Source organism: Leptidea sinapis, chromosome 44 (genome assembly GCF_905404315.1).
Source record: "Leptidea sinapis chromosome 44, ilLepSina1.1, whole genome shotgun sequence".
NCBI classification, from domain to species: domain Eukaryota; kingdom Metazoa; phylum Arthropoda; class Insecta; order Lepidoptera; family Pieridae; genus Leptidea; species Leptidea sinapis.
Genome location: NC_066308.1, coordinates 6,941,408 through 6,961,084, shown reverse-complemented (window position 1 = coordinate 6,961,084; position 19,677 = coordinate 6,941,408). Strand labels below are relative to the sequence as shown.

General features: G+C 34.2%; 3 protein-coding genes across 4 annotated transcripts in view; 1 reads left to right on the top strand and 2 right to left on the bottom strand.

Moving 5' to 3' along the window:
- Window positions 1-6,459, bottom strand: part of LOC126977270 (monocarboxylate transporter 12-like) — a 30,992-nt gene extending 24,533 nt beyond the window's left edge. For both annotated transcript variants that reach the window (XM_050826022.1, XM_050826023.1), the window contains exons 1-2: window positions 6,365-6,459; window positions 1,068-1,198 (exon numbers count right to left, since the gene is read on the bottom strand). In XM_050826022.1, the coding sequence (XP_050681979.1) occupies window positions 1,068-1,133 (66 nt within the window). In that variant the 5' untranslated portion in view covers window positions 1,134-1,198; window positions 6,365-6,459. The remainder of the gene's footprint in view (window positions 1-1,067; window positions 1,199-6,364) is intronic.
- LOC126977221 (solute carrier family 12 member 4) overlaps window positions 1-19,677 on the top strand; it is a 477,718-nt gene that overhangs the window by 142,065 nt on the left and 315,976 nt on the right. The gene's annotated exons all lie outside the window — the stretch shown is intronic.
- LOC126977249 (monocarboxylate transporter 9-like) overlaps window positions 10,503-19,677 on the bottom strand; it is a 55,926-nt gene continuing 46,751 nt past the window's right edge. The window contains exon 8 of the mRNA XM_050825985.1: window positions 10,503-17,434. Coding sequence (XP_050681942.1) covers window positions 17,295-17,434 — 140 coding nt within the window. The 3' untranslated portion in view covers window positions 10,503-17,294. The remainder of the gene's footprint in view (window positions 17,435-19,677) is intronic.

Below are 19,677 nucleotides of genomic sequence, written 5' to 3'. Positions count from 1 at the left end.
ATGTATTGTCATTGTTATTGCTATAAAACAATCATAATCTAATCCCAGGCTGTCGGATCACTTAGATATTCAGCTGTGAACTAGTAGGATTTACGAGAGAGTCATATTTTTTAATAAAACATTTAAATTTATTTATAGATAATACCTGAAAAGTGGCTGGGATTATAAAAGTGTATACCCGTCATTTACCCGTATAACTATTATATTGTATCTTATGATGTCTACTGGAATTAGTTACAAGCAATCCCTTCTTTCTAGTGTTATAATAATGAAAATCACTATTAAGAGCAAAATGATGACAATATCAATGAAAGAGTGTAATATTCGGACGACCAAGCCTCCCTCGGTTTTTTTAGAATGTACAAAACTTGAACAAAAAACAACTAATAGGACATCTGGATTCCAACCGGGGTCTTCTGCTTTCCATATCACCCAATGTCCCATCTGAGATATTATTGTCTTGTATATAGTGGCGAAATTTATCTTTGTATTCTAATGTTATTGTAGCTGTTTCTCATTAAAACACGGATAAAACTGCATTTTTTAAATTAAAACCTAGCTAGATCGATTTATCACCCCCGAAATCCCCTGCATACTAAATTTTATGAAATTTGTTGGAGCTGTTTCCGAGATTCAGATTATATATATATCTACTAGCAGAACCAACAGACGTTTGCGTTGTTCTGTACATTATTAATAAAATACAGATTTTATATGAATTTGTCAATAATATTTCATAACATCAACAATTATTTCGAATCAAAAATTGTTTCGCAGCAGAACTGTCCAACCGTGCGTCAATAAATACTCTTATAAAAAATTTGTCCATGCAAAACAAATATTGGAATTAAAAATAATTGTGGGTCTCAAATCGAAATAAAAACTATCCTATCTCTCAAGTTGGACAAAACTGCACTCGATGAAGTAATCCCCATTAAAATACCTTCATTATTTTAGAACTCCAACGCGGACAAACAACATGTCGCGTGATATACAATATTAAGAAGATATATACAAGAATTGTTCGTTTTAAGATATAAGATTTGTATTAAAATAGTAATACTCACAAATGTTATGACGGTACCAAAACAAACAACATATCCCCACTTGTCGACATCTGGCAGGTTACTCATATCTGTAACAGTGAAGGTGCCGGGTACAGGAAACACATGTAGAGCGGCCCACTCCGTGTTGAGAACTAAATAGAATAATCACTTGTTTTATTACAGATAAACGCTCATTGTTCTGTTTTACTTGTTTGTTGATTGTATTACTCTAAAACACATTTAAATAAGCATATTTACAACTTATGGTATGAAAATTTATTGAAGTAGGCGTTTATTTTGCGGAAATCTATAATTATCCAAGTGTTTTGAGTTGTCTTTAGTGTTAATTTGGCCAATATTTATCCTTAAGAATTTGACTCTACACGAGGTATCCTCAGGAGATGTTGACTCGCCAAACTCTGGCACGAGACATTTGTCTCAATTGGCGAAACACGTGGCGAATCGTTTATGGACAAATAATGGCGGAATTAATACTAAAGAAAACTCAAAACAGTTGGATACTTATGGTATGTGCAATTAGCACCACATAGATATGTGTCTTTTGCCTATTCTGTGGATATATGATAGACAAGTCCATCTTTCGATTATCCAAAATCGTACGCATAGACTGTCCAATATTTGGATGAGACACCGTGTGAGAGATAAGTCGTAGGTGCAAAAAATCAGGTGTTGTAGGACACCTTACGGGTCATATTACGTAGTAATTTATACAAATGGACACCAGTGGGAAATGGTGGCTCCATTGCACAGGATGCCGGCAAGATTATGGGTACCCCAACGGCGCCTATTTCTGCCGTGAAGTAGTAATATGTAAACTTACTGGGAAAATAATGGCAATGGTAGTGCCGCTCAGAAGTTTTTGGCTTTTCAAGAATACTGAACTCACTGCATTCTAATGAGCATGACATATCCATTAGCATCAGCTGTACGTCCTCCTCGTTTCGTCCCTTATTGTAATAAAAAAATACCTATAAATACGTATATTTTCAACTTATTGTATGTGCAAATAACACAAATAACATAGCCCTTTGATGGACTATGGATATTGCAATATTTTGTATCAGAAACCTTGTGAGAGATATGTCTTAGGTACAAAAAAAAATTTTATTTGTAGTTAAAAGGGTCATATTAAGCAGCAGTACATATAAATGTCATATCATCCAAGCTGTTCATCGCTGCGTTGGAAGATGTCTCTAAGCTTCTGGATTGGAACGGACTGGGCTTCAATATCAATATCTTCGATTCGCAGACAATATAAGACTTAAGCCATATGCTCGATGGCCTCAATACATCTTCCCAAGGAGTAGGTCTCAAAATGAACATGGACAAGACAAAAAACATGTCAAATGTCCATGTCGCACCTACTTCCATAACAATTGGGAACTGTACTCTCGAAATTGTCGACGAGTACGTCTTCCTTGGACAAACGATACAGTTAAGAGGTCACTCGTCCAATCCAACTCGGATGGGCAGCGTTCGGGAAACTCCGTAAAATCTTCTCGTCCCAAATACCGCAGTGTCTGAAGACGAAGGTTTTCAACCAGTGTGTGTGCCAGTGATGCCGCTTACTATGGGACTGATGAGAAAGCTCATGGTCGCTCAGAAGGTAATGCTATGGTAGGCTATGCTCGGACGTACAAGCTTTTGAATTTCTGGCTAGAATAGTATTGTTACTAATGCAAAAATAATTTCCTTAAACCGTTATTATAGAATTTGTTATTCTGCTGATGACCGGGGCGATAGATCTTAAAACTTTTCTAGAAACTGCAGACATTCGTTACGAAATTTACACACATTACATAAAACTCCTAAATATAAATGCGATGTAGATGTAGGTTATTCGATGCGGAATGCCGTCTAGAAAAATGTATTGAAATTATGTATGAGCACATAAGAAATTCACAAAATTAAGATGAAAATAAAGATAGCATTTAGTTTTTAATTCATAACTGAAAAACTATTAATTGTCATGGAATTTAATAATAATATTAACAAAACAAATTACATTTGAAAGTTTATGAACGATGCGGTACTCGAACCCGCGACTGAGCAAATTGCTCGAGTGACGTCACGTTCATAATTCTTGATATTGTGTCTTATTCAACTCTCAGAATATATTTATTTATTTAATTTGTGTAATTAATTCCAGAAGTGAGTTATCACTTTAAAAAAAAAGCCATTCAATAATATTTTTATTTTTTTGTTGTGATTTGACAATTTGTCCTTCTCAGAAATATCAATAATATATTATGTAAAGAACGGAATAATGGAGAATTGAACGGAATAATAATAGAGATTTTTGTATCTTTGTTATCGGGTAAACGTTATACACTTCAAATGATAAGATTATTAGTGTGGAAAAAGTAGTTTCTCTTATATTAACTATCAGATCAAATCTAATAAATATTATCTGATAAAAATACGGCTAAGATAATATATTTTATACTAGCTGACCCGGCAAACGTTGTTTTCCCATATAAATTATTTTTAGTGTTAGACCTTTTCTTGGACATTGCAACATTACTTTATTTTTAACGTAACGTAGCTTAAGTTACTCCTTATTAAATCAGCTACCTACCAATAAAAATCCCGTCAAAATCGGTCCAGTCATTTCAGAGATTAGCCCGAACAAACAGACAGACAGACAAGAATTTCAAAAAATGTTATTTTGGTGTATGTGTTGTATATATATTCATATAAATGTAGTAAAAAACGGTTATTTCAATATTACAAACAGACACTCCAATTTTATTTATATGTATAGATTCAAACTAGCTGCTGCCCGCGATGCCGTCCGCATTCACGCTACAGAAATAATATGTCTGCGTCTTGCATCATATATCATAATATATAGCGTGATCTCATTATATTTTTTTTATAACATTAAGGGACGAGACGATCAGGACGTTCAGCTGATGTTAATTGATACGGCCTGCCCATTACAATGCAGTGCCGCTCAGGATGATTGAAATGCCCAATAATTCTGAGCGGCAGTACAATTGCTCCCGTCACCTTGAGACATAAGATGTTCAGTCTCAATTGCCCAGTAATTTAACTAGCTACGGCGCCCTTCAGACCGAAACACAGTAATACTTACATTACTGCTTCACGACAGAAATAAGCACCGCTAGTTTTATGTAATGTAATATATATTAAATGTCGGAACAAACGTCTTCAGTTTGTAAGTAGTTTTAAGATCTATCGCCCCGGTCATCGGCAGTATAACATGCTAATTTGGGTAAATTCATAAAATAACGGTATAAAAAAATGATTTTAGCACTAGTAACAAAACTATTCTCGCTAGCAGTTCGAATGCTTGTACGTCCAAGCTTTCTCATCAGGCCCATAGTAAGCGGCATCACTGGCACACACACCGGTTGAAAACCTTCGTCTTCAGACACTGTGGTATTTGGGACGAGAAGATTTTGAGGAGCATCCCGAACGCTTCCCATCCTAGTTGGTTTCGACGAGTGACCTCTTCCGCGAAATTGAACCTGCCTAACTGGATTGTTTGTCCAAGGTAGACGTACTCGTCGACAATTTCGAGAGTACAGTTCCAAATTGTTACAGAAGTAGGTGCGACATGGACATTTGACATGATCTTCGTCTTGTCCATGTTCATTTTGAGACCTACTCCTTGGGAATATATATTGAGGCCATCGAGCATATGGCTTAAGTCTTCCATGGCATCTGCCATGATAACGATATTGTCTGCGAATCGAAGATATTGATATTGAAGCCCAGTCCGTTCCAATCCAGATGCTTCTTCTAAGACATCTTCTAACGCAGCGATGAACAGCTTGGGTGATATGACATTTATATGTACTGCTGCGTAATACGACCCTTTTAACTACAAATACTTATTTTTTTTACCTATGACATATGTCTGACAAGGTTGCTCATACAAAATATTGGAATATCCATAGTCCATCATAGGGCTATATTATTTGTGCTATTTGTACATACAATAAGTTGAAAATATGCGTATTTATAGGTATTTTTTATTACAATAAGGGACGAGACGAACAGGACGTTCAGCTAATGGTTATTGGTACCTACCTACCCATTACAATGCAGTGCCGCTCAGGAATATTGAAAGACCGAACAATTCTGAGCGGCACTACAATTATTGCTCGCGTCACCTTGAGACATAAGATGTTCAGTCAAAATTGCCCAGTAATTTAACTAGCTACTAGGCACCCTTCCGATTGAAACACAGTAATGCATACACGTTACTGAGTCACGACAGAAATAGGCACCGCTGTAGTACTCATAATCTAGCCGGTATCCTGTGCAATAGAGCCTCCCACTGGTAATCTATTCAGCTCTTTTTTTCGTTTTAGGCACACATACAGACAAACAAACATAATTATAGACAAAAATTATATAAAGTACTTATTTCAAGTCGGCATTTTTTGTGGAACATACAGAATGTATTCTTTTAAAAAAGTAATGTACAGTATTTACATTACAACGATTTTATTACGTAGGTATATGAATAAATATCATTACTTTATTACTCCTAAGATAAGCAATATCTTCGTCAAAGTCAATGTAATGTCATTAAATTGTAACCTCTGTATTAATTTGTTTTAGTCTAGTTTTCAAAAAGTTTGCTTTTTTTTTATATACCCGACAGACGTTGGTCTGTACAAAATTAATAAAATACAGTTTTTTTATGAATATGAATTTACGAAACATTAAGAATTATTTCGTAAAATGAACCCTACGTGATAGATCAAAATAAGTTTGTACAATATTGTACATCTTAAAAAGGTCTACAAAAAATGACTTACGAGAAATAATGACTTATTGACGAAGTGATTTTAAACAATACAGCATTATTACAGTAAATATTGAAATTTGAAATAAGATCAACTCAAGATCAACGGAACCGACAGATGTTATTCTGTGCATAGTAAATAAAATAAAGTTTTTTTTTATGAATTTGTCAATAATATTTCATAACATCAAGAATTATTTCGTAAAATATGCTCCCTGTTGTTATAGTGAAATTGTTTCACAGCAGAACTGTCAAACTGTGCGTCAATAAATTCTCTCTTATAAAATATTTCCATACAAAACAAATATTGGAAATAAATATGTGTTCCATATCGAAATATAAAATATCTAATCTGTCAAGTTGAACTAAACTATACTCCATGAAGTAATCCTTATTAAAATCAGTTCTTTAGTTTAGGAGTTCACTGGAAACAAACATCAGGACACTGGATTTATATATATTAAGATTAATCTGATAAGGTCACTGTGATAATCTTTAGTGGATTAATATTTACCAGAGATTTGTTATCAATAATCAATTTAACTCTTTCTGTAGTATCGTCAGACTATATAACTTCAGAACAACTACCACTTTTCACATACAGTCTTAAGAACACGTTTTTAACACAATCTATTTATTAGTACTTATAACACACGCTTTTACATTGGTTTTATTATAGTAATAATTATAATGTTCTGATACGTGTAACAATTACGACGTACACATCACTAATAGCATAGAATTTATTTAATATACGGATACATTACACCGATTCTTAAAATATAATCGTGCAGACCGATTTGTCAATGTCTTGTTTAGTTGATAAGGTTCTATCCATTAATAATATTATTGTTTAATGTCAATACTTCAAGCCGGCCCTCATTCTAGCGATCTTTTCGCTATTCTCTCCGGAAACATATGGAGTATTGCTGTCATCTCTGGTCCGGCGCACCCCAGTATCATCTCGATCCATTTGACCACGTGCAACGCAGAGCAGCTTGAATTATCGGGGACCCAGTGCTCTGTGAACGGCTAGGCAACTGGCTTTGGATTCTTGAAAAATTCAACAATTTTGAGTGGCACTGCAATTGCGCTCACCTTCAGAGATAAGATGTTAAGTGTCGTTTGCCCAATAATTTCACTAGCTGTGATAACGGCTAGATCACTTGGCGTTGCGTAGAGACGTATTGTGTCTCTTCTACCGCATTTATCACGGGGACACTCCCTGAAGAGCTGTTTCAGTTGATACCACCTTGGCACGCCACGCCACAAATTAGAATATCATCCCCACCATCTGAATGTGTGGCGGTCCTCTACAGTGCGGTTTTAAAGAAGCTATCTTCCACTTACTACAAAGCTGTGGAATGAGCTTACTTGTGTGGTGTTTCTGGGACGATACGACGAGGGTGAAAAAGCGCGTCCGTTCCTTAAAGGCCGGTAACGCTTTTATGATTCCTCTGGTGTTACAAAGAGGATGTGGGTAGCGGTGATCAATTAACACCAGGTGACCCGTACGCTCGCTTGTCCTCGTTTTCCATAAAAAAAATTTTTGCTTCAAACGATTAAACCAATCATGAAATGGGAATCATAGAGTTGGTTGTGTGCGAGAGTGACTCATTATAGTGTCGCAATACTACCAGAAGGCAACCTTATCCAGCATTTGTAATGGACGTTTGGATGTGGAACTTGGTGGTCGACGTGGACTTGACATCTTCGGCCTTTCAAATAAACTTGATATGAAGTAACCTGGGAATAAACCAAGAATACATTAAATGTTTGCAAATGGACATTTTGCTTATGATTGGTTTATTCGGACGTAGAACGTTTCCGGCGTTTATTTGCAAGGCTGCTGAAATTCGGAAAACTTCAGAACTGTCATTGTATTGACTGTGTTGTAAGCGATATAGTCAAAATTTTGCATATTCTTTGGCTTATTCTCGTTTGTTCTTTGTAACAAGTTTATTTTTAAGGTCGCTTATGTCTAAAGCTGACGAACGCAATTGCATTACCCCTTCGAATTTTGAGTTCGCTTTTGGATTGAAAGTTTTTGTACAAATATTTGTAAGTGTTAAACGGGGAAAGACGCCAGTTTAAACATGTCTAGCATTCCTTTCGGTAAGTTATTTGTGCATGAGTCAATAGCGTCTATAAATCTGGCATCATAAAAGCTAGATTACTAAACAATTTGTTATTTTTTTAAAGTGAAAGCCCTCACGTCCGGGATTAATTCCACAAATAAAATTTGAAAACAAAATTAATCCGGCATCATTCATAATTTTTTTTTTAAAATTTGATTTGTGTAATTAATCCCAGTTGTGAGGGTTATCACTTTAAAAAAATAACAAATTGTTTAGATTTGAAAGAGCGACGTCTCAAGTCAATTTCCTAATATGCAAGTATTGGGGTTGAATAGGTTATCAATTGTAAAGTAGATCCTGTAAAGGAAGCCACAACCTGAGAGTTGAACAAGGTATACAAGATTTATCAACGATACTTCACTCGAACGTTTTGCACAGGGAAAGTGCGCTCGCACCGAACGCGAAAGGGCGCGGTTTCGACCCCCGCATCGTTCATGTTTTCAAATTTTATTTGTGTTGCTCGATTATTAATTAATAAAAAATACCAACACTCAGTGTCTTTGAAGTCTGCTACCAACTGCTTTCGTTTTCATTTAGAACTGAATCTATTTTAATTTAAACAAAATGATCAAATTGTGAGTTAATTTATTGAGAATTGCATTATATGAAGATGAACATGAGTTCTCATGACAGGTATCGTCATGCTGGTTGTACTCAAAAACTTTTTTTTTTCACTTACTCGTGTAAGGAATTTAGTTTTGAGTATTTTTATTGCATCACTTTGCATACTGAAATGATTTGATGACTATAGGAATGATTTGTAAATAAAATTGAAAATAAGAACTTGTAATACCCAATCTGTTTTGAAAAGAGCAGCCTTAGTTTTTCCTTTTCCTTTATGTCGTAAATATAGTCATTGCTTGGCTATCACTAACCATCAAGTACACCGTATGCTATGCTTTTAATTTTTCTATAAAGAATGACTGTGTCAGCCCTAAATAACTTTGTCACGCATAAATTAAGGTGTGTCTTTAGTCTGAAGCATCCCAGTGTCAGTTCGATCCATTTGACCGCATGCAACGCATTTTTTATGACAATAAGGGACGAGACGAGCAGGACGTTCAGCTAATGGTTATTAATACGCCGTACCCATTACAATACAGTGCTGCTTAGGATTCTTGAAAAAATATTGAGTGGCAAAAATTTTGAGTGGCACTACAATTGCTCGTCACCTTGAGACATATTAAGATTTTAAGTCTCGTTTGCCCAGTAATTTCACTAGCTTTGTGAAAGGCTGGATCACTTGGAATTCCATAGAGACATCGCTTAATTGTGTGTCTTCTACCGCGTTTGTCATGGAAGTGTTCCGAAGAGCTGTTTAACCTGATTCCTGCCTCAAAATTCCAACTTCCGACACGCAATAAATTTGGATATCCCAACGTTTTGATGGACAGTGCGATTTTCTATGGACTTTCTTCCACGTACAACCTTGCTATAGTTTCCATGAGCGTCCTTTTATGTTGTTTCTAAGATAATACAGCATTGGCACCTTCAAAAAAATCGTGTTCACCTTTCTAAAAGGCCTGTCCTTCTTTCCCATAAAATAGTACATACAATACATGAGCGCAAAGTAGGTCGTTCCTGCACGAGCGAAGCGTATTGTATACTATTTTTCCTATTAAGTTGCGCAAAGTTCGACCACTATAATTATTTCAAACATTCCACGCTCACCACATTCCCGCACCCTCTTGTCAACGTGTGGGAAAGTAGTACTTTGCGAACGCAAATGCATGCGCTAAATCGAACTTTGCGCACGATAATAGGAAAAAAATGTTCAAGTGATCCGTAAGGTAAAATAAAACGCAATAAAATGTTTTATTTTTTTTTTATTAAAATTATTAACTTAATCGATATTTACAGTAATTGCATTGTCTTTTAAATCGAGTACAATTGATATGTATATTATTTACTCTAAAAATAACGGTAACAAAATAAAAAACAGTTTTTTTTAACATTATAGTATTTACCTACGCCTATATATTTACACAGATATTTACGTGTACGACGCGACAGAAGAAAACCCGAATCAAGTTTAAAGAAAATATTATCTCATAATGAAACTTCTCTGCCAGTCACTTTAGATATTTTATAAAGAATTTTCTAAACATTTTTTTTAAAGTGATGACCATCACTTCTGGGATTAATAACACAAATTAATTTTGAAAACAACATTCATGAATGATGCGGACTCAAACCCGAGACCTTTCGCGTTCTGTGCAAGCGCTCTTTCCCATGAGCCAACCGTTACAGTGACTTGTTCAACTCTCAGGTTGTGGCTTCATCTACAGGACAGTTGATAACCTACTCAACTCCAATATTTGCATATTCGAAAATTTACTAGAGATGTCGCTCTTTCAAATCTAAACAATTTGTTATTTTTCTTTAAAGTGATAACCCTCACTTCCAGGATTAATTTACGCGAGAGGTCGAGGGTTCGGGTCCCGCATCGTTCATAAATTTGTTTGCAAATACTTTTTACTATTATAATTCCGATTAGATTATAAGAATAAACATTAAATTAAACTGGAACAATTAATTGGTTTCAAAAAATATAACTGTCACCTAGATAAGGAACTAATAGATCGACTTAGATTTGATATGTGAGTTATCACATGCAATATATATAGTTCAACCAAAGAATTTGATACAAAAACTGCAGAAACAAATTCAAATTATGGTAATTTATGTATCTTTACTCCAAAAAGCTTTTAAAGTTTATTAAATTAGAATAAAGAACACAATTATAGCAGCCTTGTAAATCAGCCAACTTACGAATAATGTCTCCATAACTGAATCGAATTAAAGTTATATTATAGTCTACGAAATAAAAAACGCTTGCAGTAGCTCCAAACCCTAAGTTGTTGACTTATTGTGGCCACGACATACATGTCCATTAAAATAGTTTGTAAAACAATCAACAAAAGAATTATAGGCCATTGGAATAGTTAACATCGCCACTTTAATCCACTATCAAACACACACGCAAAATAGGCGCACACTCGTCGAGGTGCGAAAATTAGCCCGCTTATACAATACCATACCTTAAATTAAGTGTTGGTCTCCGCTGCGAAGATGCCGCACTACTTAAGTACAATAGCGTTTTTATTACGGCTATTATTAGATGCTTGTGTGCATGGCATCTTAATACTCAATGGCATCTTTAGCGTATGCGTATATAAGCTATTATTTATTCGTGTTATTTTGCATTGAAATTAATAAAATACAAAATACTTACTGATTATAATATGTGATCTCAGTGTCTTTATTATTTCTAGTAGCATAATTTTATAAAGTTTTATGACGCAACCCGGCATTTCAGTTTCAATTATCAGCAAAGCTTAACAGAACATGTGGGACGTCAACATTACACATTATTCGAGAACTTGGAAGTAGTACTGGTTGCGTTATCTAGTTGGAGCGCAGCGGAGACCAATTCTTAATCTAAGCCAACCCATTTCACTAAAGCTATAAACTTAATACAAATTAATGGCACCGAATAACTAATGTAACAATAAAGTTAATATTCTAGTTAGGACTACTTAATTATTATTCATAACGAATTTATAGTTTTTTAATAAAATCTTAGGTTTTAATAAATTCGATAAATTGATAAGGTATTTCGATGTGTTTTATTTATATATTAATTAAAACAAATGTATACATACACTTTATGGACAAGGTAGGTATCTAGGTAGTATCTATACCACTCAGAGTTTTTGGGTTTTTCAAGAAAGGGGCACTGCATTACAAAATGGGCAGGACGTATCAATTACCATAAGCTGAACGTCCTGCTTGTCTCGTCTCTTATTCTCATTAAAAAAGAGGTTGAAAATACTCGATTACGCACCTTCCCGAAATAAGCAGTGCCGCAATGGCACTAGATTTTTCAGATCACCAAAATCGAGAGTGCCGTACAGCACACTATTCCCTCACCAAGTTTTGACCCTTATTTTATTTATAGGATGGTTTATTTTGAAAGGTCTTATGGCTTGATTCAATAGCTTTTAGATACATTACACTCAAATCATCCTAATTATGAGCAATCTATTAATACACGTAAAAAAATGACAGAACGCTGCGCGCGCGAAAAATCAAGCCGATCTCAACCCTACCGCGCGATGAGAGTTTCCCGGAAAGGAAAGGTTAAAAACCCGTGATGATTCAAATCTAATCTTTAGCGTCTGCGATTAATTAAATGTTAACTTTATCATGTTTTTTAGAAGCTTCTGTTCGGTTTACTTAAAGTTGGGCGTGATCTCATAATTAGTAGGCATAATTAGTGGGAACAGCTTCGAATTTAAATGATCTTTAATGAGTTTTCGATGGAGCGATGTATAACTAGGCCATATTAAATGACCAAATGAATTCTGTACTATGATTTAATATTTTACTTGTTCGGAAGTCTGAATTACTTTTTCAAGGGATTATTATGAAGGAACTACTACTGATTATTATCATGAGAAAAATGGTCGTTTGTTGCGCCCATTTTAGTTTCTGGTGTGTATAAGGTGTGTATCGTTGTGGTTCCATGTTTTTATATGGAGTTGCAATTCTTTTTTGCTAGGAGTATTTTTATTCTGTGGCTGGTGTGGTGGTGTCACGGATATGGAGGGCAGAGGTGAGGAGAGTCATCTGATATGGGAGAAAAGTTGAAAATGTTCCCAGCTTATGCTGTAAATAATAGTTCAAAAGCTGTAGGCACAGGGTATGGTATGAAGTATGGTGAATGCAACAATTGTAATCGAATCAAAGTATGCTGAGTTAAATAAATGAATATTACTGTTGACTAAAGTAGTTAATTATTGAAAAAAATAATGTAGTAAATATAACCTTAAAGAATTATTATAGGGAAACGTGCACCTAGAGTGATTAGTATTATTTTATATTTGGCGCTTCTTTTAAGAACTAACCTGATGCTACTGTAGCGCCACCCTAATTTAATGCATTTTGGCGCACACTTTTTCATATATATAGATGATTCTCCTCTACCCTTCATAGTCACGGGACACCTATTGATAGCAGTTCGTATGTTAAGCAAATCAATACGCAATATTAAATATAAGTAAACCATATTTAATATAGCTTACAGTCAGCGTGTGACCATTAGAAGTATCTGTTATACCTACTACTTAACTAAAGCGAGGTAAATGGTAAATAGATATTATAAACTACTTTTGTAATAATAAATATGTTCATGTTCCTATACTAGTGGCTACATATTATGTGGTACTTAAATTTTGAAGTTATACTTCCTTAGGCGCGTCATAAAAAAATTATGACAGTGAAATTTTAAGATACGCGCGCATCACTGCAACACAAAAGTAACAGGTTGAATTTGGTTCCTAATATTTTCTGGCGTTTGCCTCATTCGTTATTTTTTTTTAGTTTCTTCGTCTATTATTAGGACAGGCAAAGGGTTCAAGCCCATACATCCGTATTCATTATTTAATAATTAATTGTCAAAGCCATCTTTGATTTTTTCAAAATTTTTCTTTCTAAAAACGTAGATTAGCTCGAGGATTAAATCATTTTAATGATTTTGCTTCGTTAGGCCGAAGATGTACCTATAACTTCTTGCGTGCATACATAAGTACACACATACTTTTTTTTTAACATAAGTACCTAATATTTTACACAAAAATATACAAAAATTCTCCTTTGATTCAACAAGGAAATAAACAGTAAGTTCATCTCTTTACTGTTCTTAAGACATCTGTAAGTGCATCAATTTACATTGTTAAAGTAATAAATTATCTCTACTAATATTATAAATGAATATGTAAGTTTTTCTTTGTTAGTCTTTTACGCCGGAGTTATTGAACCGATTTTGATGAAATTTGGTACAGCGATAGACTAGAGCTTGGGAAAGGACATAGGGAACATTTTATCCCGGATAAATCCATGGTTCCCGCGGAATTTGAGGAAAACACGAAATGAATGAAATTCACGTCGATGAGCTATAACTATACCAATAGTAGATTTAGTTTACCATAGCAATCTTCCTCGAAATAAGACTCATATAATATGTTGGGAACGGGAGCGAAAACGGGAACCGGAACTCGAATAGGACATGAGATAATGATCAATTCCAAACGTCCTTATTATTTTTTTTCGAAGTCGCGGACATCAACTAGTGTATAATAAAAGATGAAATTCCAACAAATACAGACATTTATAGAATTCAGGTTATTCATTCATCTTATTATGATTCAGTATTTTAGTATTATTTATGCATAAGTGGACGATTTATCGAATAAAACAATATAATAAGTTTATAAATCTCAAAATTATCACAGAAAAATGCAAAGGAGTGGTTCGTGTCTGTGTTCATTTTTTTTTAAAGTTGGTAAATTATAGCTATTAGATTCAAGATTGGTCTCCTCTGGGCTACAACTACCGCACTATCTAAGAACAATAGCTATTTTATTACGGCAACTATTAGATGCTTATGTGCGTGGCATCGTGACACTCAATGGCATCTTTAAAATTTTGTAACATACGCTTCGTGTTATTTTACACTGAAATTAATAAAATACAAAATACTTACTGATGATAATTATGTAATAGAGACTTTATTATTTCTTGTAGTATTATTTGTACAAAGTTTTACTACGCAACCCAGCATCCTATATTTATCAATTATTCACACATTGTTCGACACTGGCTCGAGTACGCCCACTTGGGCTGTATTAGTTGCCGCACTTTGCGACTACGCCAGCGGTATTTAGTTGGAGCTCAGCGGATACTGTTCCTTAATCTAAGGGATAGCTATTCTAATAAGTTGGTAGTTACATAGCTTTTCCATTTATTCATTCCCTATACCTTTTAAGGCGAAGAGTAAGCAGAAAACACGCAAACATTGTGTTTTAAGACAAGTTTTGTGGTGAAATTATAGCATTTTGAGCTATGAACACTACTTAATCATGTTACACATATCCTTAAGTCGTATTTTTAGGTTGCTAATGCTTGCTGTTGGTTATAGTCAAGACTGCCGAGCCTTTTTGAACTACCACTTTTCTTTGCAGTTCAACAAGTTTTTTGGCATGGCATGACGCATTTTTTAGTACTACTCTCAGAAAAGTTATTATTAAATAGCTTGTACTTTTTTGTGTAGGTGCATTTATTCAAATTAGTAATGAATAACAAGGATTTTAAGCATAAAAACTGTTAGGATCTGTTAAAATGTTACGTTTTCCACGCAAGAATTTTGAAAATATTGGCTAATGTTACATAGATGGCGGGCCGGCAGCCGTGACCTCATATCGCTCAAGGTCGCTGGCATTTAGTATCGCCTTAATCGAAGGGATAGCTATTCTAATAAGTTGGTAGTTACATAGCTTTCAATTAATTCATTCCCTATACCTTTTAAGAGGGAAACTTTTGTGGTCCTTGAACTTCGGATCCGCTACTTTTTTCTGTGACGCTTGTTCTGGTATAGTCGGCTCTAACTACCGGATTGTGTCCAGTAATTGCAAATATTTGAATACAATTATGAATATGAATTTTTGAATTCTGTCTCGCCTGTAGTCTACACACACCGTTGCTATATTACATATAGATATCTAAAATAACGAACATCGTAGATATGTGTTGCTTACTAATAACATTAAAACTTAACAATAATTATAAAATTTATTTTAACACACGTTAAAAGTTACATTGAGCATATTATCAACGATTTGGTTTTCGCTTAAATATTTTGCCTGTAGGAGAGAAGTGGTATGAAAGGGACGCGTATTGAAAGGGACTACTTAAATAACGGGCACAACAAAATATAATCGGGTCAATACTATTTATGTCGAATGACAGTTCTAATACGCTGACGTTCGCAATTTACTTCAACCTTTTGACATTTCAAAGTCGGCGTTGTCATGTGACTGTCTTTAATGGCAGTGAAAAGTTCGTAGATAGAAGAGGGACACTAGATTTGTTGGCGAGTTGTGGTGCCCCTTCCACAGAAGCCACTAGAAAGAATAGAATAGAATAGAATAGACACTAGATTTGCTGTCAGCGTATGTAAATGAGATAGCAATTGTCTGTGGCGTGTGTTATGTTTTAACGTCCACTGACCTCTACTTTAAACCACTGGACTGACGGCTGTCAAACTACTTTTGTGCCTGTTTGATATTCACCATTTTGGCGCTGTTGGCCATTTAGCGAGAGTCTGCGGTACTAAAACTAGTTATGGCAACTTCAGCAAACTTCGATAGATGGTGGGAAACTATTTACAAAAAATAAGTTGTGTGCTTTATTACGTTGATTCTTGAAGTATAAATAACACGGAAAACGAAAAAAAATTATTCAAAATGCAAAAATAATTCAGAGAATTGTACGTTCATTTACAGCCATTTGTATTATACGTCAAAATTAGTTCTCTGGACGCTCACGAGTGGCGCTTCTAATAGGCACAAAAAATTTGTTGTCAAACCTTAGAAACACCCTGTCCAGTGGTATTTATAAAGGTCAGTGACAACAACCCATATTTTAATAATAACTGAAATCACCATGGCAACCATTGTTTGTTGGGAGCCAATGAACTGGGTAGATATAGTAGTGTATCTCGCTTACCCTCAATACAAATCTAATTTATGTGTCTCTGTCACATTATTATTTTTATTTTAGTGATGCATCTATTGTTCAACTTCTATCTACGGATAAGAATTTTTTAGTATAATTTCGAAACCTTTTTCGAGTGCTGCGAATTAATTATAATATATTGATATAACAGTGATATGTAATATAGTTTATATGGACACTGTTCTAAATCGAACGCATTATCCTCTTCTCCATATTCGACATAAAATCCACCCTGTATACATTTAAAAATAAAATTAATAAAAATATTTGGTGAAAACATTCATTATAGACACTTCTTTTATCGCTCTTTTTGAAGTTATACTTCTTTAGGCGCGTTATGAAAAAATTATGAGACTGAAATTTTAAAATGCGCACGCATCACTGTAACACAAAAGTAACAGGTTGAAGTTGGTTCCTAAAATTTTCTGACGTTTGCGACATTCGTAATTTTTTTTTTTTTGGTTTCTTCGTCTATTATTAGGATAGGCAAAGCGTTCAAGTCCGTACAGCCGTATTCGATATTTAATAATTAATTGTCAAAGCCATCGTTGCAAGATTTTTACAATAATATTGTTCTTTCTACAAACGTACGAATAGCACGAGGAATAAATAAATTTAAGAATTTTTGATTTGTTAGGCCAAAGAAGTATAACTTCTTGTGTGCATACATAAGTACACAAACACTTTTTTTCATCTTCTTAATTCTAGCAGTTTTCTTATATATTAAATTCACGTTTCAAATGTATCTTTCCTCCTCTTTCTGTACCTTATTATTCCTTCAATTGTCCAAGGGACCACACAACTAAGATTACATACAGCCAACATTGTAAATGCAATTTTGTAACTGCCTGTATAATCTCGGATGAAACCTGAAACAAAACAATTTGAAACTTGATATTATGTCGTGCGGTTTGTGGTTACGGATCCAAGTACACCACGGTATGGGTAGGCTTGCTAAGTAATTAAATAGACAAAACTGTGCAATGTAATTAATAATCTTAATATCTAGTAATAAAACTAACATGCTTGTTGCATTATTTAGGGTGTGTTCCGATATGCACTGCGACCACTGTACAGTGTGACGTCAATTTAGTATACTGTGAAGCCGTTCCTTTATAACCAGTTATACTGGTTACTATTTAAAACGGAACGCAATCCGGTATACTGTCAGCCGCATTTTTTGACGCAGCATTCAAATGAGTGTATTAAAGTTTTCTAGTTCATTTAAAAAAACTGTTGTTGGAGTACTGTCAAATTAAAAATATTTCGAATTACACTGTAGGTATTGTTTATAAAACGTTGGGCACTCGAGTGGTTTTGACTGATCACGTGATCAAAGTACTGCGAGTACCTTACCTCGAAAACGCCAGTGCTCACAGTAGAATATGGCGGCGATTTATGACGTCATAATATATTGCACTAGGGTACTGCGGCAGTATATTGGCAGTCCATAACGGAACGAATTTTTCTACAGTGATAGCACTGTGCAGTGCTCACAGTGCATATCAGAACATACCCTTAGTATCTAGTAATAATACTAACATGCATGTTGCATTATTTAAAATAAATAAAAAAGTATACACGCAAGAAGTTATACTTATTTGGCCTAACCAAGCAAAAATCATTAAAATGATTTATTCCTGGTGCTATACTATGTTTTTAGAAAGATCAATTTTGTAAAATCTTGCAAAGATGGCTTTGACAATTAATTATTAAGTAATGAATATGGCTGTATGGGTATGAACCCTTTGCCTGTCCAAATAATGGACGAAGAAACAAAAAAAAATAACGAATGACGAATATCTCAGAAAATTTTAGGAACCAACTTCAACATTTTCACATTCTTTCAATTTCAAGAATTTCACTCTCATTTTTTCATAACGCGACTAAAGAAGTATAACTTCAAAAAATTTTTTTTAAATAATCGGTCTAAAACATGTCGAATTGTCGTTTTGTCATTCTGACAACATTGGATTAAGATAAAACCCCTCGGTTTGTGATTTGTGAGTAAAACTTCTTTCACATGATAACTTTCTGCTGACATTCAATTACTTTTATTCAGCTTTAAAAGTAAAGATAAATTCAAAGTCAAACTCAAATAAACTTAAACTAAGCGCGTTTGAATCGTCACTACAAATATTTCTTTTAAATTTCTAAATTTACGTTATTTATTATTTATATTATGTTCGTAAAAAGTTGAGCTCATGAGAAGAACATACAAGAAACTAAACGGCCACTCTTTTTTTTAACAAAAATAATATTTTACAATGGCTGTAATATACATAACAATAAAAATTATTTCATGAAAAGTATTAAAGAATTAACTGTATAAATATAAATTAATCGTAAATTGGATGCATCAACCTTTAGAGCTGAAATCATTGATTATGTGAGGATGCTTAGTATTACATACATAAAGGCTTAAAATGGGTGTGGTTTACTTTTAAATTGGGTCTAGCGTAAAAGTTACAATAATTATTATTGTATAGTAAACTTACCCGACGTTTCATGTGTGTGATTCAAATGATAATTAAAATAATAAAAATAGAATGTGGGTAACATTCGTGGTAATTCTTTTTATGTATAAGTAGTAACTAATTTATGAAAATGAATAAGTTTTTGGGCATAAAAATGGATAAATGGTGAATAAAATGTATTTCAAAAATCTATCTATCGCCCACTTGTCACACTTTGCATGACACTTTGCGTTAGTGTGCGTGAATTGCTCAAAATAGAGGTTAGTTCTAAACTCAATTTTTTTCTACGTTTCCACATCTGTCACAGTCTATCTAGATGTATTAATGATCTGAGTTGTGAACCTGGTTTGGAAAACTTATTGCATAAAGAAAATATATATACAAAAGTAACGAAAAAATGGCAAAAAGAAAGTTTAGTATAGTATATAATATCATAATATAACCAGTGTCCTGATGTTTATTTCCAGTGAACTCTTACGACCTTATTCATAATTTAAGAGAGTTTTTTCTCATTCTGACTTAGGTCAATAGAAGAAGACAGAGCGAGATTAGCAATGCTTTAAGTTAGCAGACTATTATGAATAAGGGGGATAGACTAATGAACGGATAATTTATGCACTTCATGGAGTGCAGTT